This window comes from Geotrypetes seraphini, chromosome 13 (assembly GCF_902459505.1).
Source record: "Geotrypetes seraphini chromosome 13, aGeoSer1.1, whole genome shotgun sequence".
NCBI lineage: Eukaryota > Metazoa > Chordata > Amphibia > Gymnophiona > Dermophiidae > Geotrypetes > Geotrypetes seraphini.
This window is the reverse complement of record NC_047096.1, coordinates 8,730,460-8,756,083: the sequence shown is the minus strand read 5'-3', so window position 1 is coordinate 8,756,083 and position 25,624 is coordinate 8,730,460. Positions and strand designations below refer to the sequence as shown.

The 25,624-nt window shown below is 44.2% G+C and overlaps 1 protein-coding gene across 5 annotated transcripts in view; it reads left to right on the top strand.

The window, feature by feature from the left end:
* The window catches only part of PTPN22 (protein tyrosine phosphatase non-receptor type 22), a 65,780-nt gene that overhangs the window by 16,047 nt on the left and 24,109 nt on the right, over positions 1 to 25,624 (top strand). For 4 of the 5 annotated variants that reach the window (XM_033918665.1, XM_033918663.1, XM_033918666.1 and 1 more), the window contains exons 4-12: positions 4,745 to 4,840; positions 6,859 to 6,897; positions 9,534 to 9,605; positions 9,969 to 10,028; positions 12,433 to 12,575; positions 14,603 to 14,669; positions 14,991 to 15,068; positions 18,317 to 18,406; positions 24,833 to 24,909. In XM_033918665.1, the coding sequence (XP_033774556.1) occupies positions 4,745 to 4,840; positions 6,859 to 6,897; positions 9,534 to 9,605; positions 9,969 to 10,028; positions 12,433 to 12,575; positions 14,603 to 14,669; positions 14,991 to 15,068; positions 18,317 to 18,406; positions 24,833 to 24,909 (722 nt within the window). Of the gene's footprint in view, positions 1 to 4,744; positions 4,841 to 6,809; positions 6,898 to 9,533; positions 9,606 to 9,968; positions 10,029 to 12,432; positions 12,576 to 14,602; positions 14,670 to 14,990; positions 15,069 to 18,316; positions 18,407 to 24,832; positions 24,910 to 25,624 lie in introns of all 5 variants that reach the window. The other variant, XM_033918667.1, reaches the window with a different exon arrangement.

The window sequence follows — 25,624 nt, the reverse complement described above, 5'->3', positions numbered from 1 at the left end:
CAACTTCCTGTTTCCGGTTGCGTCAGAGCAGAAGATCGAGGCTGAGCAGCGGCGGGTGTGCGCGGCTCTCTGGTAGCGTGCGGGTCGCCGAGGAGGAGGATCTGCGGACTGGGGTGAGGAGAGGGGAGAGAGCTGGCTGGACACTGGAATCGATTGGGCGGGCGGGTGTGAGCTGCGGGGACCGCGCGATCCTTCATGCCTCACTGCGGGGGACAAGACCATTCACCGCCCCGCGGGTGGTGAATGGCCTTGTCCCCGTCGCCGCAGCGACTGCTAGTTTTCTTCCCCGTTTTCGGCGGGTGACCCGCGGCTAAAATGCGGTGGCCGCGGGTAAACCGCCACCGTGTCATTCTCTAATACAGAACTCAAAGGTGTTTGAAGGCACTTTAAGCATATGAGGTGACTGGGTGGTGAGGCCACATTCTTGGCGTAAATACCCCTTGTTTTTGCCTCTATGGGCTCCTTTTACTAAGCTGCGATAGCGGTTTTAGCACGCGCTAGACCTTAACGCCGGCATTGAGCTGGCGTTAGTTCTAGCTGCGTAGCACGGGTTTAGTGCACGCTAAAATCCTGCGCATGCTAAAAACCGCAATCGCAACGTAGTAAAAGGAGCCCTATGTCTCTGAATATATTCAGCCTTTGAATTACATATATGAGAAGTCTAATGCTCATGTGCACCAGATTGTTAATTTTTTTAGAGGGGTGACCTTTATTCTTGATATTCCTATTTAATACTGGCATTCTTTTTAATACAGTAAAACCTTGGTTTACGAGCACAATTCGTTCCAGAAGCATGCTTGTAATCCAAAATACTCATATATCAAAGCGAATTTCCCCATAGGAAATTCTGGAAACTCAGACGATTCGTTCCACAACCCAAAACTTTTAATACAAAATACTATGCGTACTTGTATTGCAAGACCTCATCCATTTAGAACAGTCACTACACTCTCGCAGCGTCAGAGAGAGAAGAACCATCGGCTCAGTTGTGATGACGTGACACATGTATACTGTATGTACTCGTATCACAAGACCTCGCCCATTTAGAACAGTCACTACACTCCCGCAGCGTCAGAGAGAGAAGAACCATCGGCTCAGTTGTGATGACGTGACGCATGTATACTCTATGTACTCGTATCACAAGACCTCGCCCATTTAGAACAGTCACTACACTCCCGCAGCGTCAGAGAGAGAAGAACCATCGGCTCAGTTGTGATGACGTGACGCGTGTATACTCTATGTACTGGTATTGCAAGACATTGCTTGTATATCAAGTTAAAATTTAATCAAATGTTTTGCTTGTCTTGCAAAACACTTACAAACCAAGTTACTTGCAATCCAAGGTTTTACTGTATTATGAGAGTAGAGAGGCATTTGTTCCATTTGCCCGCTTGGAATGCTAGAGATCGGTCGAGGAATTTTTTTGTATAGGCAGCCCTTCAGGGAGGGAAAGGAGAACAGGCAGGTATTTCGAGTACGAGAGGGGCCAGCAATTTCAAGGTGCTCAGAAGGGTAAATTGGTGAAGAGCCAGCTAAGGTTTTGAAGCAGAGGCAAGCGAAACCTTAGCTGGCTCTTCACCAATTTACCTATCTGAGCACCTTGAAATTGCTGGCCCCTCTCGTACGCGAAATACCTGCCTGTTCTCCTTTCCCTCCCTGAAGGGCTGCCTATACAAAAAATTCCTCGACCGATCTCTAGCATTCATGTACCACGAACATATCAACAATGTGGTAAAATGCTGTTTTTTTTCGTTTGCGTTTAATTCGCTCGATGTCTAAATTTTTGGAACCTAAATCATTGAATATCTTAATACACTCTTTGGTCATGTCCAAATTAGACTATTGTAATTCACTCTTATTAAACATCACACAAAAAGAAAAAAAACGTCTACAAATAATACAAAATACTGCGGTTAAAATCATTCATAATGGTAAAAAATACGACCACGTAACACCTTTTTTAATAGACTCACACTGGCTCCCAATTAATGAACGAATAACCTATAAAATATCACTTTTAACTTTCAAAACTCTATTCAATCATGAACCCTTATTTATAGATCAACTGTTAATTCCATATAGCTCGTCCCGAGCATTAAGATCAACTGCTCAAGGAATACTTACTGTACCTTCCCTAAAGATCATCGGAACCAGACGTCACGACATATTCTCAGTCATTGCTACCCTTACTTGGAATGCCCTTCCTTTATACATTAGCAATTTTAAATAATCCCTTTTTCTTTTTATTCTTAATTTCTCTCAATATGACTTTCTAAACCCCCAATCCTAATGTTTTTTCCTCTATCATATTTTCACTTTCTTCTCCTCCGAGAAACGCACTATGTAACTTTAACCTACTTTAACCCTTCCCATTGTTTTTCCAGTTTGTCTGTATTGTCTGTCTGAAGTTTTTTTTATGTACCTCTTTTAAAGCTATGTACAGCATTTTTTTTTTTTAAATTGCTCGCTTAGTACAAAATAGGCGATTTATCAAATCCAATAAAACTTGAAACTTGAAACTTGATTCCAAGCGGGCAAATGGAACAAATGCCTCTCTACTCTCATCTCCAATTCCCCCCCCCCTATCAAACATTCAGGAAATTAATCAAAACCTACCTTTTTGACAAATTCCTCTGACCTACCCTCCCTCCTCCTTCCTCCTCCTTTTACCTCGACTCACCCCCAGACTCTTTACCTCCATATGTAACACTGCCATTTGCATCACCGATGTATGTAACTTATAGCGCATGTAACTACTCCGAATATACAACCCAGCTGTAAAAATAAATTCACCGTAAAGTCATTGTCTAAAATGTAAATGTAACATGACTGAAAATGTATAATCTATTATGTAAATGTAACATTAAGGAAATTGTAACTTCGCTGTAAATGTACAGTCTCTTCACCTGTTAACCGCATAGAACTTCCATGGTAATGTGGTATACAAGAATAAAGTTATTATTATTATTGGTTATTATGTTGTAAACCACTTTGAGCTGAATATCAAGCCCTTAAATAATCACAAACATAAATAAAACACTTTAATATCTTGTTTTGATTTAAAAACCTCCAAAACAACAAGTTTGATACTTACCACAAACAAGAGAACAAGTTGATAGCTAAAACTCCCTTTTTTTTTATACTCATAACACGGGTAGAAGCATTGAGAAGGGAAGTGCTCAGATTTACATTAGCCAGCTTTACAAAACAAAGAAAAAAGGTTTTCTAAGTAGAGGAACTTAAATTGTAAAGCTCTGGCAATGTCATTTTCCCCATAAAATGTCTTTGGGCAATAACCAGTAAAATGTTGTGATAGCCACTTTTAAAGGTAATATCTAGAAATAAAACAAAACATTAAAAAATCATAGAAACATGACGGCAGATAAAGGCCAAATGGCCCATCCGCAGCATCCACTATCTCCCCCTCTCCCTATTGGCTAAGGCTCTTAACATTTGCATCTCCTCTTCCTATAGGCTAAGGCTCTTTACACCTGCATTGTGAGGTCATAGAGCTGCCCATCCGCAGTAACCATTATCTCTTTCTCTCTCCGAGAGATCCCACGTGCCTATCCCAGGCTTTCTTGAATTCAGACACAGTCTGTCTCCACAGCCTCTTCCGGGAGACTGTTCCACCCTTTCTGTAAAAAAAAAAGTATTTCCTTAGATTACTCCGGAGCCTCTTGACTTCATCCTATGCCCTCTCATTTCAGTTTTGTTTCAAATGAAAGAGACTCGACTCATGCATATTTATATTAAATAGGTATTTAAATGTCTCTATCATATCTTTCCTCTCCCGCCTTCCCTCCAAAGTATACAGATTGAGATCTTTAAGTCTGTCCCCACAAAGACCACACACCATTTTAGTAGCCTTCCTCTGGACCGACTCCATCCTTTTTATATCTTTTTGAAGGTGCTCCAGAATTGTACACAATATTCTAAATGAGGTCTCACCGGAGTCTTATACAGAGGCATCAATACCTCTTTTTACCTACTGGCCATACTTCTCCTTATGCAACCTAGCATCCTTCTAGCTTTCGCCGTCAACTTTTCAACCTGTTTGGCCACCTTAAGATCATCACAATCACACCCAAGTCCCACTCTTCTGTCGTGCACAAAAGTTCTTCACCCCCGAAACTGTACCGTTCCTTCGGGTTTTTGCAGCCCAAATGCATGACCTTGCATTTCTTAGCATTAAATTTTAGCTGCCAAATTTCAGACCATTCTTTATTCACATCATCTGGGGTATTTTGCTCTATTGCAGATTTTGGTATCACCCGCAAAGAGGTGAATCTTACCTGACAGCCCTTCAGCAATATCGCTTATAAAAAAATGTTAAAAAGAACAGGCCCAAGAACAGAACCTTGAGGCCCACCCCTGGTAACATCCCTTTCCTCAGAGCGATCTCCATTGATCACTACCCTCTGTCGTCTTTCAGTCAACCAGTTCTGGCCCATCCCGTCACTTTTTGGACCCATCCCGAGGGCTTTGCTAAAATCTAAATACACTACATCTAGTGCACTCCCTCTATCCAATTCTCTGGTCACCCAGTCAAAGAAATTGATCAGATTTGCCTGACAAGACCTACCTCTAGTTAATCCATTAAAAAAGGTATCACCATGGTTTTATGTTTTCTTTTATTTCTATATATTTCCATGATAATAACCAGGAAAGGAAGTTTCTTTAGAGGGGGGTTCAGAACACTTTCCATTTGTTTCTAAGTATTATGGTGTGCATTTTATTTCAGGGGGTGTATGGGCCAAGGGGGTACATTGCCACCCAGGGCCCTCTGCCACATACTGTGCTGGACTTTTGGAGACTCATTTGGGAGTACAAAGTTCTGGTAAGATGAAAGCCATTCAGCTCTCTGATTTATTCAATTTTTTTTCTATACCGTTCTCCCAGGGGAGCTTGGAATAATTTACATGAAATTATTCAGGTATTCAAGCATTTTTCCCTGTCTGTCCCTGCAGGCTCGCAATCTATCTAATGTACCCGGGGGTAATGGGGGTGGGGATTAAGGGACTTGCCCAGGGTCACAAGAAGCAGTGTGGGTTTGAACCCACAACCTCAGGGTGCTGAGGCTGTAGCTCTAACCCCTGAGCTCCAGACTTTGGCACGCCGACGATCCTGTGGTGACATATGCGCGCCACCACTTCTGCCGCTTTTAAGCCTTTCCATTAATGCTGTGAGGGGGGGGACTCCCACTACATTTACAAGTCCTCGCCCTCCTATTGGGGGTGCCTACACTGAAAACTCCCAAACAGCGAAAACGGGAGTTTTCAGTGTACTTGGGGGGGTTCCCCCCCAACGGGAGCGAGAGGACTTGTAAATGTAGTGGGGGGAAAAAGAGGACCCACCCCTTTCCGCCTCCAGCTCCAACCCCATTCTGCCCCCCCAGCCCTGTCCCAAACGAACCTCCTGTTTTCTTCCCCGAGGTCTGGAGGGCCTCTGCGTACGCTTGAATGTCGATGCGATGATGTCACATGCATGTTCGCTTCCATATGATGTCATCGCATCGCCATCCACGCGTGCACAAAGCCCCGAGCTCGAGGACGTCCAAAACACAGACAAACTGCCGGGTTTTGGAAATCGCTCCGGCCACCCAGACAGTCCTCTAAAAAAAGGACATGTCCGGGGTTTTCCCTAGTAAAGGTGGGTGTCTGGGTTATAGAGTTTCCCTTTAAATCAGGGGTGTCCAACCTGCGGCCCGAGGGCCGCATGCGGCCCAGTGAAGTATTTTGTGCGGCCCCGGTCAAGGACGATGCAGTGTTTCCCTCTGCTGCCCCCTGGTGTTTACCGTCTTGCCGGCTCCCTCCTCTGTCTTGCTGCAGAGTTTAGTTTGTGCAGCCCCAGAAACATTTTTTTCGACCAATGCGGCCCAGTGAAGCCAAAAGGTTGGACACCCCTGCTTTAAATGATTTTGAAGAGGTCAGCGTGATTCATCAAGAGTCACATTCTGCATGATCTGAGAGAGATAAATGGCTATTATATTTTTAGACACTCTCTGAAAACATACATGTGATTATCGCTTACTGACAGAATAATCTGTTTGAACATTAGAGATCTTAAGTCTCCTTTTAAGAAACTGAGGTAGAGGGTTTTACCACGGGCCGGCAAGGTAAATGCTCCAATGCTCATAGGATCGATTTTTCACCCCATCAAAAATTACAAAGACTAGGGGACATGCGATGAAGTTACAGGGAAATACTTTTAAAACCAATAGGAGGACATTTTTTTCACTCAGAGAATAATTAAGCTCGAACGCGTTGCCAGAGGATGTGGTAAGAGCGGATAGCGTAGCTGGTTTTAAGGAAGGTTTGGACAAGTTCCTGGAGGAAAAGTCCATAGTCTGTTATTGAGAAAGACATGGGGGAAGCCACTGCTTGCCCTGGATCAGTAGCATAGAATATTGTTACTCCTTGGGTTTTGGCCAGGTACTGGTGACCTGGATTGGCCACCATCTGAATGGGCTACCGGGCTTGATGGACCATTGGTCTGACCCAGTAAGGCTATTCTTATGAGCATCGGAGCATTTACCTCGCCAGCCCACAGTAAAATCCTCCACCGCAGTTTCATAAAAGCCAGCGTTAATTTTTTATGTATATCGGGATGCTTGTTCACTTTTTGAGAGATTTTGAGCCAGAGAGTTTGGTTAAGAGGAATAAAAAATGATAAGATTAGATTTTTTTTTTTTCTCCAGTATTTTCTTTCCATTTCTTAACTGCTGGTTTCTCCCGAGAGCTTCGTCTGCAGCCCCAGTGCAAAGGGTGACACCTACATCATTCCTCCATCCATCTTCCTTCCCACAGGGTAGGACAAGGGACCGTGCCCAGTCACTTTTCTATTTTCGTTTTCCAGATCGTGGTAATGGCTTGCATGGAGTTCGAGATGGGCAAGGTAAGCAGCTTGCCAGACTATGTGCATCAGAGAACATGCTTAGATTAACCAAAGACATATGAATGGCTGCCAGATACAGCAAGGTCTGTGGGGCAGGTTAAACCAGTTCTTGTCCTAAACTGCAAGACTGGGCTCTGTATGAAATTATAGTGCTTTTTTTTTAAGGGGAATGTAAGGCTTCAAGTCCTGAGGTCAGAGGGCCGCAATCCAGTCAGGTTTTCAGGATTTCCCCCAATGAATATGCATGAGATCTATTAGCATACAATGAAAGCAGTGCATGCAAATAGATCTCATGCATATTCATTGGGGAAATCCTGAAAACCCGACTGGATTGCGGCCCTGGAGAAGGGACTTTGACACCCCTGCCTTATGTGCAGTAGAAAGTGATAATCTGAGGGTTATATGTTCTCTGCAAGAATCACGGCGTCAGCCGTGGAAACCAAAGAAAACTTACAATATATAACCCAGCTTTAAGGAGAGAGCATCTTTAAAATTCAAATTTGTGACCAACGGACTTTCCCGCCAAAATTCAAATTTGTGATCGGTGGACTCTCCTGCCAAAATTCTAATTCGTGACCAACACATTTTCCCGCCTCTATCGCCTCAAGCCCCAGCCAATCAGGTCTGTAATCCTCACAGCACAACAAAAAGAAAGCCACAGCATGATGGCTGAATTAGGGTTACCAAACGTCCGGGAAAAACCCAGACATGTCCTCTTTTTAGAGCACTGTCCTGGTGCCCGGACCGACTTTCCAAAACCGGCAGTTTGTCCTGGTTTTGGAAAGCTCTGGTCGTATCTGGAGGGCCTCTGAGTATGTGCAGTGATGTCACACGTGTCCGCGCATGCTTGGAGGCCATCGGACGCATCCCGGACTTCCGGGATTAAAAGAAGAGGCTTGCTGGGGGTAGGGCTTGGGGCAAAAAAGGGGCAGAATTAGAGGCAGAACGGGGTGTGGCTGGAGGCAGAACAAGGTGGGGCAGGAGCAGAACAAGGCGGGTTGGGGGTGGAATGGGGCATGACTGTGCATCCGGGAGTTTTGGACACAAAATCTGGTAATCCTAACTATGATAAAAGTATGAGCTGAAGAGAGTGCACTGGAAACATTGCATCTGAAACCCCGATGTTCTAAACCAGTAGTCTCAAACTCGTGGCTCAGGGGCCACATGTGGCCCGCCAGGTACTATTTTGCGGCCCGTGGTCTGTACTAGTGCTGTCCACTCTTTGCAGCATCTTCCAGCTTCCCCTCTGGCCTCCCGCTCTTACCTTCAGCTAATTACCGCAGCCTGCAGAGAGGATAGCCGCTGCTGTAGCGATCCTTGCAGGCTGCCGTCATCCTCAGGAGCACATTCCCTCTGCCACGATATTGCCCCTGATGTCAGAGGAGGGGCGGGACTACAGCAGAGGGAACGTGCTGCGGAGGCCGATGGCAGCCTGCAAGAAACGCTACAGCACTGGCGATCCTCTCTGCAGGCTGCGGTAATTAGCTGAAATTAAGACTGGAAGGCCAGGGGGAAAGTTAGAGGATGCTGCAAAGAAGGAGGGAACATGCTGGACTTCGAGGGGAGGGAGAGATTTATAGATTATAAAGAGTTTTACCTATTCAAAATTGTCATTTCTTTAATAAGACATTAACTATTTTTTCTGCGGCCCTCCAAGTATCTACAAATCCAAAATGTGGCCCTGAAAAGGGTTTGAGTTTGAGACCACTGAATTTACCGTTCCTTTAATGATCAATGCTAAACCAGTTCTAACCAGTGTAGCATTGAAGTAGTTTAGCTTCCGAAGCGCTTAATGGCTCTGCAGTCTTTTTCGCGCTTCACAGCATCCTCTGATAATACTATGTAACTGTGGTACAACAAGGTCGTTAATATTAAAATGAGCACTCCAGACATTGCCTGGAGATGCATGAAATGAAGCGCTGACTTTTGACGTTCCAAACTTGCCGGCAGCACCTCTTTCGTGCTCCCCCTGTCCCTCTTTCCTGTTCCCCCGTCCATCAGCACCTCTTCCGTGCTCCCCCTGTCCCTCTTCCCTGCTCCCTGGCACATCAGCGCCCCTTATCTGCTCCCCCTGTCCAGCATGTTCGTTTGCAGCCTGGTGAGGATAGCGGCCAGCTGTAGCGAACCTCGCAGGCTGCTATGCACCTCAGTAGCAAGTTCCCTCTGGCGCGACCGCGTACGTCAAAGGAAACGTGCTACTGAGGTGCTGAGCGGCCTGCGAAGTTTGCTACAGGCGGCCGCTATCCTCACCAGGCTCCTTTGAAGAGCGGCATCGGCAGCGGTACTGGGCAGTTTCACAGCAGCGGCGGCGATGATGCGGCTCTGCGGCCGCTGGGAGAGAGCTTGCCTGCGCTTCCTCCAGCAGCAGCGGTTGGTGAGTGAGGGCGGGAGGAGGGAGTGGCCAGAGTGTTCCCTGCCGCCGGGTTCTAAAACGGAACACAGCTACGGTTCACACACCACGGCGGCAGGGAACACGAAACCCTAAGTGCGCATGCGCGCTTAGGGTTTTATTATATAGGATTTAAAGAAATAAAGAGATGTAAAGCTCCAGCTGGGAGAAAAAAATGAATGTAAACACGAATTAGTCCCTAATTCCTTGGGTTTTTTTGTATGTTTTTTGTTTTTTTTTGCTGCAGAAAAAATGTGAGCGCTATTGGCCTGATGTAGGAAAAGATGCTTTTGAGTGTGGGCCCTTCTTTGTTACCTGTGTGAGTATGTCTTTTACCCCGCAGGACCTTTCAGAGAGTCGCTGAAGCCCCCGAATCTTGGATCTCATAATCTGAAAGAAAAAAAAGAGTCATTTTTAAAAATCCAGATATCGGAACAGCTGAGGCAGATTTTTAGCTGTAGAAATATGCAAACTTCTTTATGATTAAAGAAAAATCCTGTAGCCAAATTCAGTTAAAAAAGTAGCAACACAAATTAATATACGTATTTTCCCAAGCAGAGGCCCAGGTCAAAAAGCCCTGCTGTCCCTCTTCCTGATAGGACCCGTAAGCAGCTTTTGTGCCATAAGCCTGGTGCATGCCCTCTAGAAGATGTATTAATATTCTGATTTCTGTTCTCTGCAGGAAGCTGAAATTAACAAAGTGGAGTATGTGATTAGAACCCTGAAAATTCAGTTCTATAGCGTAAGTGTGTATCAACCGGCATTTCTCTTTCTGTACTCCTGATCTATTGACACTAATTCAGTTGTCCTGGACAGAAAAAAAAAAGTCCCCGCTGGCTGAGCTGAAGAGCTATCAGCAACCTGAAATCATATTGAGTGTCCAATGGGGGGCAGATGAAGGCTTCTCTGTAATGAAAGTCTATAGTCAATGCTTTAATGGTCCATATGTCCAAAATGTCTTTCATCCCTACGTCTGGTAGGGTTACCAGACATCTGGGATAGATGCAGTGGTACAAAAGGCTATTATACTTTATGGAAATTATGAACTATCAAACCATATTTTGAGTTTTCCGCCTTTAGACTTTTGGTTCAATCATTGTTATTGGGTCTTCTTGACTATTGTAACATTATTTATCTGACAATCACTAAGAAAGACATGACCAGATTGCTACTGATTCAGAATACAGCAGTCAGTCTGATTTATGGCCTGAAGAAGTACGATCATGTTACACCATTTTATTGTGAGTTACATTGGTTGCTGATGGAGGATCGTGCTCAGTTTAAGTTAGCTTATTTCTATTATAAGGGTCTGTATGACACAGCTCCACTCTACCTGGTTAATAGATTTTCTAGAGCATCGTACAAACACAGTAGAAAATCTCATGCCCTGTTTAATTTTCCCTCTGTACAGGGCTGCAAAAGCAAAAAATTTCTTGAACATACTTTGCCATTTCAGGGAGCTTCCCATGAGAAAGAATTTCGATCATTATTGCTCACTGCTGATGAACACAGAGGATCTAGAATCAGAAAATAATATTAAATATTGAACTAGGGCCAGTACTGGGCAGACTTGCACGGTCTGTGTCTGTGTATGGCCGTTTGGGGGGGAGGATGGGCTGGAGAGAGCTTCAATGGCTGGGAGGGTGTAGATGGGCTGGAGTAGGGAAGGAATGGAGATTTCAGCAATTGGAACCCAAGCACAGTACGGGGTAGAGAAAATTTAGGATGCCTTTAAGGAGCTGTTTGGATGGAGCAGCTTTGGGATCCACACCAGCTCAAGTATTTAGCATTTTAAGCTGAGCTGGGGGGGGGGGGGGGGCTGCCAACCTGTTTTGGTGGTAGGCTCACCCAGAATTGAAGGTCTAGCTACGTCACTGACTCCACCCGTGTGCATTCTCCTCTTGCATTTGTGCTCTGTATCCCTGATGTGTATCCTTACAAAATGGTGCCTATATGCCTGTTTCCCCTTCCCCTCATAAGTGCTAGTATTCTGTAAATTTGCATGCTCAAATGGCACAAAATCTGGATGCTCAGTTGTAGAAAAAGGGGGTATGTATTTTGTATGTTTACCATGCGTGCGCAACCTCCTCGGGGGTGGATATCCATACACGTCATATCGAATTGATTACAGCCAAGTGACCCTGGGCAAGTCACTTAATCCCCCAATTGCTCCGGGTACATTAGATAGAGTGTGAGCCCACCGGGACAGACAGGGAGAAATGATTGAGTACCTGAATAAATCTATGTAAACCGTTCTGAGCTCCCCTGGGAGAATGGTGTAGAAAACGGAATGAATAGTGTGAAATTGAAATTGTGACCAGAATTGAAATTGTGACATCATAATGCCTTATTTCACCAGTGCCTAAGAGCCAACCTCACCAGTGATGTCACAATGCCTCTCTCCACCAATAAGAACCAGCCTCATCAGTGATGTCACAATGGCTCTCTCCACCAATAAGAACCAGCCTCATCAGTGATGTCACAATGGCTTGACTGTCCTATACTTGGCTCACTTTTACTACATTTTGATTTCTAGAGTGGGACAGTGGTTAAAGCGACAGCTTCAGCACCCTGAGGTTGTGGGTTCAAACCCACGCTGCTCCTTGTGATCCTGGGCAAGTTACTTAATCCCCCCATTGCCCCAGGTACATTAGACAGATTGTGAGCCCACCGGGACAGACAGGGAAAAAATGCTTGAGTACCTGAATATTTATTTATTTATTCAATTTTCTACACCATTCGAATGATTTACATGAATTTGTTCAGGGACTCAAAGCATTTTCCCTGTCTGTCCCAGTGGGCTCACAATCTGTCTAATGTACCTGGGGCAATGGGGGGATTAAGTAACTTGCACAGGGTCACAAGGATCAGCGTGGGTTTGAACCCACAACCTCAGGGTGCTGAGGCTGTAGCTTTAACCACTGCGCCACACTCTCCCCCGTATAATATAAACCACATTAGACTATATGTGGTATATATAACTAATCTTAAGCTTATGGAGAAAAAGCAATCTGACTGTAAAGCCACCAGCAGAGCTGAAGTGAGAACCAGGGACTCCCCTCTCTGATCCTTACTCTGGAATACTCTTTACCTTGTCTATAGGGAGGTTTCTCAGGGAAATAACTTTTGATCTGATTGGCCCACAGAACACTCGCATTGCTTACCAGTTTCACTATAAGAACTGGCCTGATCATGACGTGCCCTCTTCGATAGACCCCATTCTGGGTATGATTGAAAGTGTCCGGCTGTACCAGGAGGATGACAGCACTCCCCTGTGTGTGCACTGCAGGTGAGGAAAGCTGAAAGGGGAAACTGAAACCCATGTCCTATCAAAGTTATTTCAGCATTTTAATGGTAAATTTACTCTTGGGAGCAATATTCAGTCAGTGACAGAGTTTTTTTTAAATGTTGGCCATCCTTGACTGAAGTAGGCCGAGATTCAGTATTCATTGCCTGCCCCTACCTGACACTGAAGACCCGATTCTATAACAGACCTAGCCTATCTTGGTGCCTAACTTAACAGATTTAATTGGCTTAATCAGCATTGATAAATGAAAGCACCATTAAAAACCGATTAAAAAATTAATTAGCCAGTAGACGCCTACTATTTTGAGGTAGACATCTACACCGAGGCAACTACAAGCAAGTAGTGTGGAAGTGACGTTGGAAGGGAGCCAAGGCCAGTGCGAGCAGTGCGTGGGAGATGCTGCTCGCGCTGGTGAACATTAAAGAGGTATGCAGGGGGCCCCCCTCCCCCCCATGAAGACAGCACCTGGAGCGGTCAGCCCTTCCCTTACTATGCCACTGAATAAGTCTTATTCTGAGATGGCTGAGAAGTTAAAAGGTGAGAATAAACCTCTGCTGACACAGAGAAAGTTTGATGGCACAACTGGGGAGGGGGAGGGAAGGGGGAACATTTGTGCACTGTGTCAATGACTTTCCAGTGATGGGAATTTGTGACTTAATAGGAACATTAGTCTCCTCACACCCATTGACTGGAAGAATCCTTCTGTACTAGTCATAAGCTCTCCGGAGAGCTGTACCTCGTTACTCTCTGGCCCAGCCATGGTTTTCTATCACAGCTTTGAGTGAAATGGTGTGGTAGCCGTGTTAGTCTACTTTCCAAGATAGTATAAAGAAATAAAACAAAGGAAATGAGGTAATACTTTTTTTATTGGACTAACTCAAATCATTTTATGATGAGCTTTCGTAGGTAAGAACATAAAAATTGCCGCTGCTGGGTCAGACTAGTGGTCCATATTGACCAGCAGTTCGCTCTCGCAGCGGCCCCAGGTCAAAGACCAGTGCCCTAACTGAGACCAGCCCTACCTGTGTACGTTCTGGTTCAGCAGGAACTTTGTCCAACTTGAATCCCTGGAGGGTGTTTTCCCCTATAACAGACTCCGGAAGAGCGTTCCAGTTTTCCACCACTCTCTGGGTAAAGAAGAACTTCCTTACGTTTGTACGGAATCTAACCCCTTTCAATTTTAGAGGGTGCCCTCTCATTCTCCCTACCTTGGAGAGGGTGAACAACCTGTCCTTATCTACTAAGTCTATTCCCTTCAGTATCTTGAATGTTTCTATCATGTCTCATCTTTTCAAGGGAGAAGAGGCCCAGTTTCTCCAATCTCTCGCTGTACGGTAACCCTTGTTCAGATCAGAATAAAAAGCAAATGTCTGTATATATAAGGAAAACATGAAAGCATTTTGGGGATAGGAAGAGTGGGGGGTGGACAGAAAGGTGGCAGAGCAGTTTTAAATGTCTTTATAGTGGGAGAGAAAGCCCAGATCTCTGTTAAGTCTTGTCTGGTAGGTGTCAAAATACCTTATCATTTTGATTTCAAAGGTTTTACGTTCTTGGGTTGTCTTAAAGTTCCCTTTTGGTATTCTCACCATAAAATCATGGGTGCAGTGGTCAGTTTTTCCAAAGTGTTGTCCGACGGAGATGACGTCCTGGTTGGTATTGCAATTCTTAATATGATATCTATGTAGGTTGATTCTGGTCTTTAGCATTTGGCTCGTTTCACCGATGTAATGTGCCTCTTTGCACTGAATGATGTCTACCACATTAGAAGATGACCACGTGAGGGATCCCTTTGAAAGCAAGCATCACCCGTGTAATATAACCAGCGCAAGGTCATCCCCAGCTCATTCTGTGCTGATTTGGTCAAAAACGTGCTAAGTCAGTCCAATAAAAAAGTCCCACCTACATGTTGGTTTATGACCTTCATGTCAATGTGTTCAAGTTGACCAACACAACAACCACACAACTTCCAGGCACACACTAACCTTATTGTGTCATTTCTGTTACTTTAGTGCCGGCTGTGGAAGGACAGGGGTCTTGTGTGCCATTGATTTTACCTGGAAGATGCTGAAAGATGGGGTGAGTGCACTCTACACTTTCAGTTCGGAAGCTGTCTACTAATATTAGTCTTGTTCCATTCTTAGTTGCGTAGGGACTGTCTGTTATGTGTGGTTCTTGTACTATGCTGCATGCATCTTGTAGCACTATAGAAATGATAAGTCGTATTAGAAGCAGTGGTAGGTTCAGGCAACAGTACTGTATGTTTCACAGAAGCTGAAGATTTTTTCTTAAGAATGGTATTGTGCTATGTGACAGGCCAGTCCATAAAAAGGTGCGCAGGTTGAGATGAGTCAATCATAGCATTTTTGTTCACGTGATTTTTTTTCTTTCTTTGCTCAGATAATTCCAGAGAACTTCAGTATTTACAGCCTCATCCTGGAAATGAGAACTCAGAGGTCATCATTAGTGCAAACCAAGGTATGTTTTGCACAGCCGAGGAAGGGCACGTGAAGGTCGTGTCCGTAATCTAAGCATCCCTTAAACGTGGGCAGATAATTTGTAACTGGCCAGAAATCACAAATCACTACCAATATAGCCAGCTAATGTTTTTCTCAGTTATTTTCCTCCCTATGCATATCTGATACACTAAATAAATCTCATTGAAATATTTTTTTTAAATTTTAAATACTTTTACATATTTTTTTTATTTATTAGTTTTTTCAGAAGCGGCTCTCATACAAGACTTATTCAGCCCGTTAAGACATATTTATATCGCTGCAAGCCTCCTCATCAGCTTCACTTTTAATATACCCAAACTTTTTTTCTTCTTTTTAAATTGCTTTTTCTATTGCTCTTTGTGTATTTTTTTTTTTTTTTTTTTAATATCACTGTAAAACTTTAAATTGCTTTAATTGTTAACTTTAATTGTTACTCCAATTGTTCTTTAGCTATTTTTTTCATATCACTAAAACTTTGTCAGGGAGGAACCAATGTTTCAGCCACCATGTTGTGGCTTTCTGACCAACTGACTTTCCCGCCAAAATTCAAATCGGTGGACTGCCCTGTTCCCAATCAGGTCACTGAACCCAGTATTTCCAAAGTCACACTACAGACTTCAGAGCATACCTTGAAGAAAGCCACAGCACGGTGGCTGAAACGTCGGTTTCTACCTGACAAAGATGTAGCAAGACCCGTAAACCTGCAACATGGACCTGGGTTGGCCACTGTTAGAAAAACGGGGTACTGAGCTTGATGGACCTTCGGTCTGTCCCAGTATGGCAATTCCTATGTTCCTATAGATGGCTTGCGGAAATCCACTGCTTATTCCAAGGATAAGCAGCATAAAATCTGTTTTAAAGTTTCAATTTTCAAGTTTATTAAAAATATATTACCCCGTGTCTTGGAAATACCTTTGGGGTGGCTTGAACTCTAAAAACATTAACATAGGAAAAACAACTTTAAAATACATGAAATTAAGGTCAAAAGGGAAGAACTACAAAATATGCTTAATATGCATCACTGAAGAGAAATGTTTTCAAATTGGCTTTGAACTTGACAAGAGATGTTATTAATCGGAGAGATTCCATAATTTTACTACTTGGGATCTAGCCCTGAGTTGTCCACTGTTGGAAACAGGACACTGAGCTTGATGGACCTTCGGTCTGTCCCAGTATAAAAATTCTTACATGCTATATAGCCTTTACTGGAGGAAGTAACAAGAGGATTCCAAATGAGAGTTCAAAGTGGAAGATAAAGAGGAGCTTATCACTCCTAGCAAAGCGTAAAGGAGAAGTAAAATAAACCATTTGATAAAATATAGAAGCATTTACACTAGAAAGCGAGACAACATTTTCTATGAACAGAAGGCACTGGTGGAAAGTTCCAGGGCCTGTGCACCCAAGTGAAATGAACATAAGAATAGCCTTACTGGGTCAGACCAAGCCCAATAACCCGTTCTCACGGTGGCCAATCCAGGTTCCTAGTACCTGGCCAAAACCCAAGGAGTAGAAACATTCAAGAGCCGCAAAGAGTAACAAAAGATTCTAGAACCCCAGAGAGTAGCAACATTCCATGCTACCGATCCGGGGCAAGCTTCCCCCATGTCTTTCTCAATAACAAACTATGGACTTTTCCTCCAGGAACTTTGTCCAAACCTTTCTTAAAACCAGCTACGCTATCCGCTCTTACCACAACCTCTGGCAACGCGTTCCAGGGCTTAACTAGTCTCTGAGTGAAAAAAAAAAAATTCCTCCTATTGGTTTTAAAAGTATTTCCCTATAACTTCATCGAGTGTCCCCTAGTCTTTGTAATTTCTGACGGAGTGAAAAATCGATCCACTTGTACCCATTCTACTCCATTCAGGATTTTGTAGACTTCAGTCCTATCTCCCCTCAGCCGTCTCTTTTCCAAGCTGAAGAGCCCTAACCATTTTAGTCTTTCCTCATACAAGAGGAGTTCCATCCCCTTCTATCATTTACCCAGATCTACTTTAATAATGTTTTATGGACTTTTTCACCAGGAATTTATTTACCCAAATCTTTCTTTAAATCCAGCTACATTACCTGATTTTGCCACTGACAGAGTTCCAGAGTTTAACTATATGCTGTGTGAAATTATATTTTCTCCTATGCTTGTGTTTCTTTTCACCAGTGCTTGTGTTTCTTTTCACCAGTCCTTGTGTCCCAGAAAAGTTCCTTAGGTTTTCAGTTGTTGATTATGGGCCGGATTCTTTAGCCAGTGCCCAAGTCAGCGGCCGCTGATCACCTGTCAATCATTTGAGGGTGTCGGTTACAGAATCACGAATTTGGGGAGTCCCTGCCATTCAGCTGAAGGGGGAGGGGGGAATTCCCCTGCCACCATTGGTTGCTGTGGTCTAGCGGCAAAGATAGGCAGCTGAAATGTAGGTCAGGGTTTTCCAGGCCTACATTTCAGCCACCTATCTTGGCGTGAATCACTGCTGGGTAGCCGCTTTAGCCCGCCTAACGCCACTTCCAGCATTGGCCACGCCTACTTTGGCATTCCGTGGCCTAAAGCGGCTACCTAGCTGCGATTCCAGCGGTCATTTCAGCCACCTTTTATTTAGGCATCGGTAGGCGCTTCAACGCTGCCATTTCTGACTGCATTTTTCAATTACTTAGGCATCGGCAGGCAGGGCAGGATTAACCAATAGGCAAGTAGGCACGTGCCTAGGGCCCAAAATGGTCAGGGGGGGCCTGATGAAGGAGGGCATCAACATTGTTTTTTCCAAATGGCGATGGGCCCCTACAGCATCGATTGGCAATGCGGGCCCCCCTGATCAACAACGCGGGCCCCACCCCGATCGGTAACGCGCCCCCCCCCCATCGGCGGAAAGTAAGACAAGCAAGCCACGCAGTTAAGAAAGGCAACGGGAACTGTAATTGTGCAAGCGGTGCTGCCTGCCCAAAGCTTCCCTCTGACACAGCTTCCTGTTTCCGCCTGGGTGCATGGTGGGGTGGGGTGGGGCAGGGGGCCCAGTGTACTTGTGTGCCTAGGGGCCCTCGACGAATTAATCCTGCCCTGTCGGCGCTGGTTATAGAATTTCCCTCTATGTGTCTAGAGTGGGTCTAAGAACGAGGGACAGTTCCACGTTTTAGGCACTGTCTGCCTTTGGTCTTTTACTAATTCTGAGCATGATCTGGTGTTCTTTGAGCTTCCACTCTCGCTGAGCTGAACCTTTGATTTCTCCCATGGCATATCCTTTCCAGGAGCAGTACGCGCTAGTGTACCAGGCAATAAGCGAGCTCTTTAAACGGCAGCTGGAGATCACAGCAGGCCCGGACCCCGGAGGAAGTGACGTAAGCTTATTTCTGTTCCGTTTCAGTTCTGCACAAGTGCTGAACTTCCTTCTGTGGTCAGGGTCAGGGGCTCACCAAAGCCCAAAAAAGGAGTGAAATTTAATTTAATGGACAAAATATACATGACAATAAATAAACACATGCTGGTTGGTTTTACAGAGGGTGTAATGTAAAAATGAGTGGAACGGATTCACCAAGTCAGTGTAGTTACTTACCTGTAGCGTAGGTTCTCCGTGATTCACCAAGTCCTGATTTTACCCCCCTCTTGCATCTATAAACTTATAGTTCCAGTTTTCCAAGTTCATTTGAGGTTAATTTTTTATATACTTTGATAGAAGGAACTGAAAACACAGCCCCCCAAAAGTTTGGTTAGCCTTTGTTATAAAAAAAGTATGGAATGCATATGCCCAGTTATAGGATTTCCTTTTATGTGCACAAAAAACATGAATGTATGAAATGAATGAAAAAAATACTTGAAAATGGTTTAGAATGAAGACTAACAAAGCTGTTTTGGCCTTGCACACTCCTCTTGCCAGTCTAGTGAAACCTGTCCCTGTAAAGCCAGCGAGGCACTTGTACGTGGCATTAGTAGCTATCATTGACTGCAGAAGGTCCCAGTTGAAGAATATAGAAACGGAGGCACAAAGAGGTCTGGATTCAGTAAATGGGGTCAAAGATTAGGTGCTGGGAAAAATTAGCACTTAGTGTTATCGTATGAAGGGTTATCTGGACTGAGTGATCTTGATCGAATAGCACATAGGCTCTGATTCTCTACGAGGGGCTGCTGAAAAGTTCTCAGCCCAACCAAGAGAACAATGTGGAGCCGTGAAATAGAGAATGACACGGTGATAAAATTCATCACCGTTCCTGTCCCCGCGGATAACCGCGGTAAACAATCTTCATGTCATTCTTTAAGGAGAGAGGGAAGAATCAGAGTATGAATGGCCACAACCACTGACCCACAAGCTTTGCTTTGAAGAATGCTGGTGTAGAAGGACTGAGGTTGAAATAGACACTAGAAAATGACATGGGGATTATTTCTCATGGTTATCCGCGGGGACGGGAACGGTGATGAATTTTGTCACCATGTCATTCTCTACCGTGAAACTTACAAGTTATTCCACACTTTTTGTGGAATAACTTGATGTTTTTTTTGTTTCAATGATATGAACTTAAACAAAAAGTGTCATGAAAAGTGTGGAATAACTTGTAGGTTTCATGGCTCCATCATTCTCTTCTTGGTAGAACTGAGAACTTTTCAGCAGCCCCTTCTAGAATCCAGGGGAGAATCCTTAAATGTAGCTTTCTTGGGTGCTGGGGGTCTGTCTCTTCATAAGTAGTGATATGCATTCCACAATGAATATGCATAGGGTTACCTGTACATGTCCTCTTTTTAGAGGACTGTCTGAGTGCCCAGATGGACTTTCCAAAACCTGGCAGTTTGTCCAGGTTTTGGAAAGCCCTGACCTCCAGTCACATCTGGAGGGCCTCTGAGCATGCACGGATGACACCACACATATTCATTGTGGATATCCTGAAAACCTGACTGGCAAGGGGATACCTTAGGACCGACTTGGGAAACACTGCACTTTGGTTCCTACAAACAATCAATTTGCATATGTAAAAAGGTTCATACATGGGTTTAAAAAGGTATTAGTATGAATGTGGGAAGTGACCAAAAATCAGGGGTAAAATTATAAACTGACCCCCCTTTTTTTTTTTTTGCCTGTGCACACCTCTCTCAATTACAGATTTGGCATGGTTTGATGGTCACAGTATAGCGTAGCTGGTTTTAAAAAAGGTTTGGACAGGTTCCTGAAGGAAAAGTCCATAGTCTGTTATTGAGAAAGACGTGGGGGAAGCCACTGCTTGCCCTGGATTGGTAGCATGGAATGTTGCTACTCTCTGGGATTCCGGAATCTTGCTATTCTTTGAGATTCTGCCTGGAATCTTGAGACTCTTTGGGGTTCTAGAATCTTTTGTTATTCTTTGGGGTTCTGGAATATTGCTACTCTTTGGGGTTCCGGAATCTTGCTATTCTTTGAGATTCTGCCTGGAATCTTGAGACTCTTTGGGGTTCTGGAATCTTTTGTTACTTTTTTGGGATTCTGGATTTGGGAATGTAGAATCTTGCTATTCTTTGAGATTCTGCCTGGAATCTTGAGACTCTTTGGGGTTCTAGAATCTTTTGTTATTCTTTGGGGTTCTGGAATATTGCTACTCTTTGGGGTTCCGGAATCTTGCTATTCTTTGAGATTTTGCCTGGAATCTTGAGACTCTTTGGGGTTCTGGAATCTTTTGATACTTTTTTGGGATTCTGGATTTGGGAATGTAGAATCTTGCTATTCTTTGAGATTTTGCCTGGAATCTTGAGACTCTTTGGGGTTCTGGAATCTTTTGTTACTTTTTTGGGATTCTGGATTTGGGAATGTAGAATCTTGCTATTCTTTGAGATTTTGCCTGGAATCTTGAGACTCTTTGGGGTTCTGGAATCTTTTGATACTTTTTTGGGATTCTGGATTTGGGAATGTAGAATCTTGCTATTCTTTGAGATTTTGCCTGGAATCTTGAGACTCTTTGGGGTTCTGGAATCTTTTGTTACTTTTTTGGGATTCTGGATTTGGGAATGTAGAATCTTGCTATTCTTTGAGATTTTGCCAGGAATCTTGAGACTCTTTGGGGTTCTGGAATCTTTTGTTACTTTTTTGGGATTCTGGATTTGGGAATGTAGAATCTTGCTATTCTTTGAGATTCTGTATGGAATGTTGCTACCCCTTGGGTTTTGGCCAAGGTTCTAGTGATCTGGATTGGCCACCGTGAGAACGGGCTACTGGGCTTGATGGACCATTGGTCTGACCCAGTAAGGCTTTTCTTATGGTCTATGATCGAGATTGCATTATCACTGGCTTTCTTCCAATGACCTCGGACAAGTCGCTTCTCCATGCCCCCTGCTCACCAGCCCAAAAACCAAGACACTGGTCAGCTAATAACAGGGTCTTTGGTAGCTCAGAGCACAGGACTTTCTGAAGCAGTTTCTGCGAACCTGTTTCCTGCTACAGTGGGAGTTTTGTGTTTCAGTCAGGTGGGAGTCACTGCCTGAGAAGCGCAACGGACACTCGCGTGGCAAAACCCAAGGAGGAAGCGTCTACACACACACACACACCCCTTGCAAATTCCGGATGTGGTTTGAGAAGCTGTAGCCAAAGCTTATCTGAGCCATGGTGAGCTACTCATGACAACGTGCAGTCTTGCTGTACGTTTTAAAAGCCGAGGAGAGGAAAAGAGTCTTTTGCATAATCAGTCAAACGTGTCAAAAATAACCAAGTGGAAACATTTTGGTTTCAGATTTTCCAGTTCTTTGTCGCTGCACTTGCCCACATAAGGGAACAGTTTGCCTTTTTATTTTTCCTGTTATTTATGCATCGTTACAGGTGGTAATCGCAGAACTTGCTGTAAGCTGATCTTTTCATGTTCTTTTCGTTTTTCATTATTTTATTTATACGGTTTTGAAATTTTTACAAGAACAACTCTTGTTACAGAAATACAGAAAACAAATATTTATACGGAAAAATTGTCACATGAAAAAGAAATTACATCTTCCTTAGACCACAAGAAATGAGCAAAGGGGGGGGTGGATTCCAGGAAAATATCGAGGAGATTATTAATTCAAACTATGATTAATCCAAAAAGGCTTAACAGGATATCCCGCATTCTATGATATCTGTTCTGTGACAATAAACACTTCAAGTTACCAGTCTCTTCATATCTAAAAATGCTTTGAGCCGTTCTGGGATGAAGAAAACATATTTTACACCTAAATATTTTACCAATCACTTACAAGGATAGGATAATAGAAACGAACCTCCCAAAGAAATGACATCTGATTTCAATGCAAGAAATAATTTCCTACGGTCTTGAGTTTGGTTCATGCTAGGTATAATCAAGAAGGGTATCACAACCAGAACGAAAGAAGTTATCCTGCCGCTGTACCGGGCAATGGTGCGTCCGCATCTAGAGTACTGCGTCCAATATTGGTCACCGTACCTTAAGAAGGATATGGCATTACTCGAGAGAGTTCAGAGGAGAGCGACACGTCTGATTAATGGGATGGAAAACCTTTCATACGCTGAGAGATTGGAGAAACTGGGTCTCTTTTCCCTGGAGAAGAGGAGACTTAGAGGGGATATGATAGAGACTTACAAGATCATGAAGGGCACAGAGAGAGTATAGAGGGACAGAAAGAGAGAGAGAAATGGAGACAGAGAGAAATATAAAGAGAGAGATAGAAAGAAAGAAGGAGAGAGACAGAAATAGAGAGAGATAGATAGAGAAAGACTGGAGAAACTGGGACTCTTTTCCCTGGAGAAGAGGAGACTTAGGGAGGATATGATAGAGACTTACAAGATCATGAAGGGCATAGAGAGAGTAGAGAGGGACAGAAAGAGAGAGAGAAAGGGAAACAGAGGGAAATAGAGAGAGGGAGAGAGACAGAAATAGAGAGAGATAGATAGAGAAAGACTGGAGAAACTGGGACTCTTTTCCCTGGAGAAGAGGAGACTTAGGGAGGATATGATAGAGACTTACAAGATCACGAAGGGCATAGAGAGAGTAGAGAGGGACAGAAAGAGAGAGAGAAAGGGAAACAGAGGGAAATAGAGAGAGAGAGATAGAAAGAAAGAAAGAAAGAGGGAGAGAGACAGAAATAGAGAGAGATAGATAGAGAAAGACTGGAGAAACTGGGACTTTTTTCCTGGAGAAGAGGAGACTTAGAGGGGATATGATAGAGACTTACAAGATCATGAAGGGCATAGAGAGAGTAGAGAGGGACAGAAAGAGAGAGAGAAAGGGAGAGAGAGAGATAGAAAGAAAGAGAGAGAGAAAGGAAGACAGAGAGAAATAGATATATAGGGAGAGAGAGAGAAAGAAAGAGAGAGAAAGGGAGACAGAGAGAAATAGAGAGAGCGAGATAGAAAGAAAGAGAGATAGAAGGAGAGAGACAGAAATAGAGAGATAGATAGATAGAGAAAGACTGGAGAAACTGGGACTCTTTTCCCTGGAGAAGAGGAGACTTAGAGGGGATATGATAGAGACTTACAAGATCATGAAGGGCATAAAGAGAGTAGAGAGGGACAGATTCTTCAAACTCAAAAAATAAAAGAACAAGAGGGCATTCGGAAAAGTTGAAAGGGGACAGATTCAAAATGAATGCTAGGAAGTTTTTCTTCACCCAACGTGTGGTGGACACCTGGAATGCGCTTCCAGAGGGCAGAGTACGGTACTGGGGTTCAAGAAAGGATTGGACAATTTCCTGCTGGAAAAGGGGATAGAGGGGTATAGATAGAGGATTACTGCGCAGGTCCTGGACCTGTTGGGCCGCCGCGTGAGTGGACTGCTGGGCACGATGGACCTCGGGTTTGACCCAGCAGAGGCATTGCTTATGTTCTTATGTTCTTTTCATATCTTTCAAGTTGCCCAGTCACACAGCAAGTGTCCTTGCACTTTATGAAGCACGCCTGATAATCTGTCTGCAATATTTCAAAGATTCTAGAGTATCATTTAGTATCATCCTAATCAGTGACGTGGTTCCCGGGGCGGTAGTGCCCCCTTCACCGCCCTCTTCTCTGCCTCCCCGTTCCCTTCCCCCCGTGCCTTTTTAATTCTCCCAGCATGAGCAGCATCACGAACTTGTTGCCCGTGTTGTGTCGGCCCTCCCGCTGACGCCACTTCCTCGGCGCGGGCCCTGGAAGTGACGTCAGAGAGAACCGACACCTAGGCAGGCAAAAATGAAAGAGGTACGAGGGAAGGTAAGGGGCGCATGCGCGCGGCAGTGGGGGGGGGTCGAGAAGCAGGTGCTAGCGCCCCCATCAGGATGGCACCCGGGGAAGTCCGCCCCGCTTTCCCTTACTACGCCACTGATCCTAATTAATACTTATGTTGGGGCGGGTCTAGGGGGTAAAATCTGGTAACCATAAGTAAGACTTATATTTCTGAATTATACGAGGGATCTTCAAAAAGTTTCCGCACTTTTATTTTTTTAAACACTATTTATTAAGGGATCCTTTTACGAAGGCGCATTAGGGCCTTAACGTGCAGAATAGCGTGCGCTAAAATGCCGCCCACGGTAGCCGCTACCGCCTCCTCTTGAGCAGGCGGTAGTTTTTCGGCTAGCGCGCGCTAAAAACGCTAGCGCACCTTTGTAAAAGGAGCCCTAAATATCTCAAAAGCAAATTACCTCACTTTTTTCATTCCTCTGTGGTGCAAATTGTAAGTTTGCCAGTCTTCGCCACAGCGTAAGAGCTCTCCCACTACCTGTAAGGTGAGCAACCCCAACGATTTCCCGCAAAAATTTGAAAGCCCATAAACTTTTTGAAGAACCCTCCTGTGTTCCAGTTGCCTTATAAAAATGGTTGTTTTGCTCCTAAATAGATTTCTCCAAACCATCCAAGAACAGACCCAGTTCTGACACCTGTGGCCAGTCCTGATGAGATCACGCTGCCGAACAGGTAGGTACAAATGGTTAAGATGTATACTGATACTACAGGATCGTAGTCCAATCCCTTGTCCTAGGACTAGTGGACTATTGCAATATCCTCTACCTTCCATGCCCCACAAACTTGATAAACCAACTACAGACCATTCAAAACGCAGCCCTCAGGCTGAGCTACTCACTCGGAAAATTTGACCATATCACTAATGCTTACCTAGACTCACACTGGCTACCGATACGGGCTCGAATCCAATTCAAATTTTACTGTCTATTATTCAAAGCAATAAGCGGAACTGCACCCACCTACCTCAACCACCGTCTAATTCGCAACCGCACACCCAGACTAAGAAGAACCCAGATCCTATTCTCCTACCCACCACTCAAGGGAACTCAGCGCAAGAAGATGTACGACGGCTTCCTAGCGACGCAGGCAGCGAAGCTGGACCCCCCTCCATCTCCAACCTGTTGACCACTACAATTGACTTTAAATCATTCCGAAAAGAAATCAAAACTCTGCTATTCAAAAAAAAACAACACTACAGCCTTCTTATTTCCCTCCCCCTCGCATCCTCCCCCTTCCATGCAAATTTCCAGTTGACCTCCTACCCTTCTTCTAATATCTCCCCAATGACCCTTTCAAGTAACCAACCCGGAACTACATCTTCCCTACTATTAATCCTCAATCCTCCTCCCTTCCTCAATTTCTTCCCTCTGCCTCTACTATTTAAAGT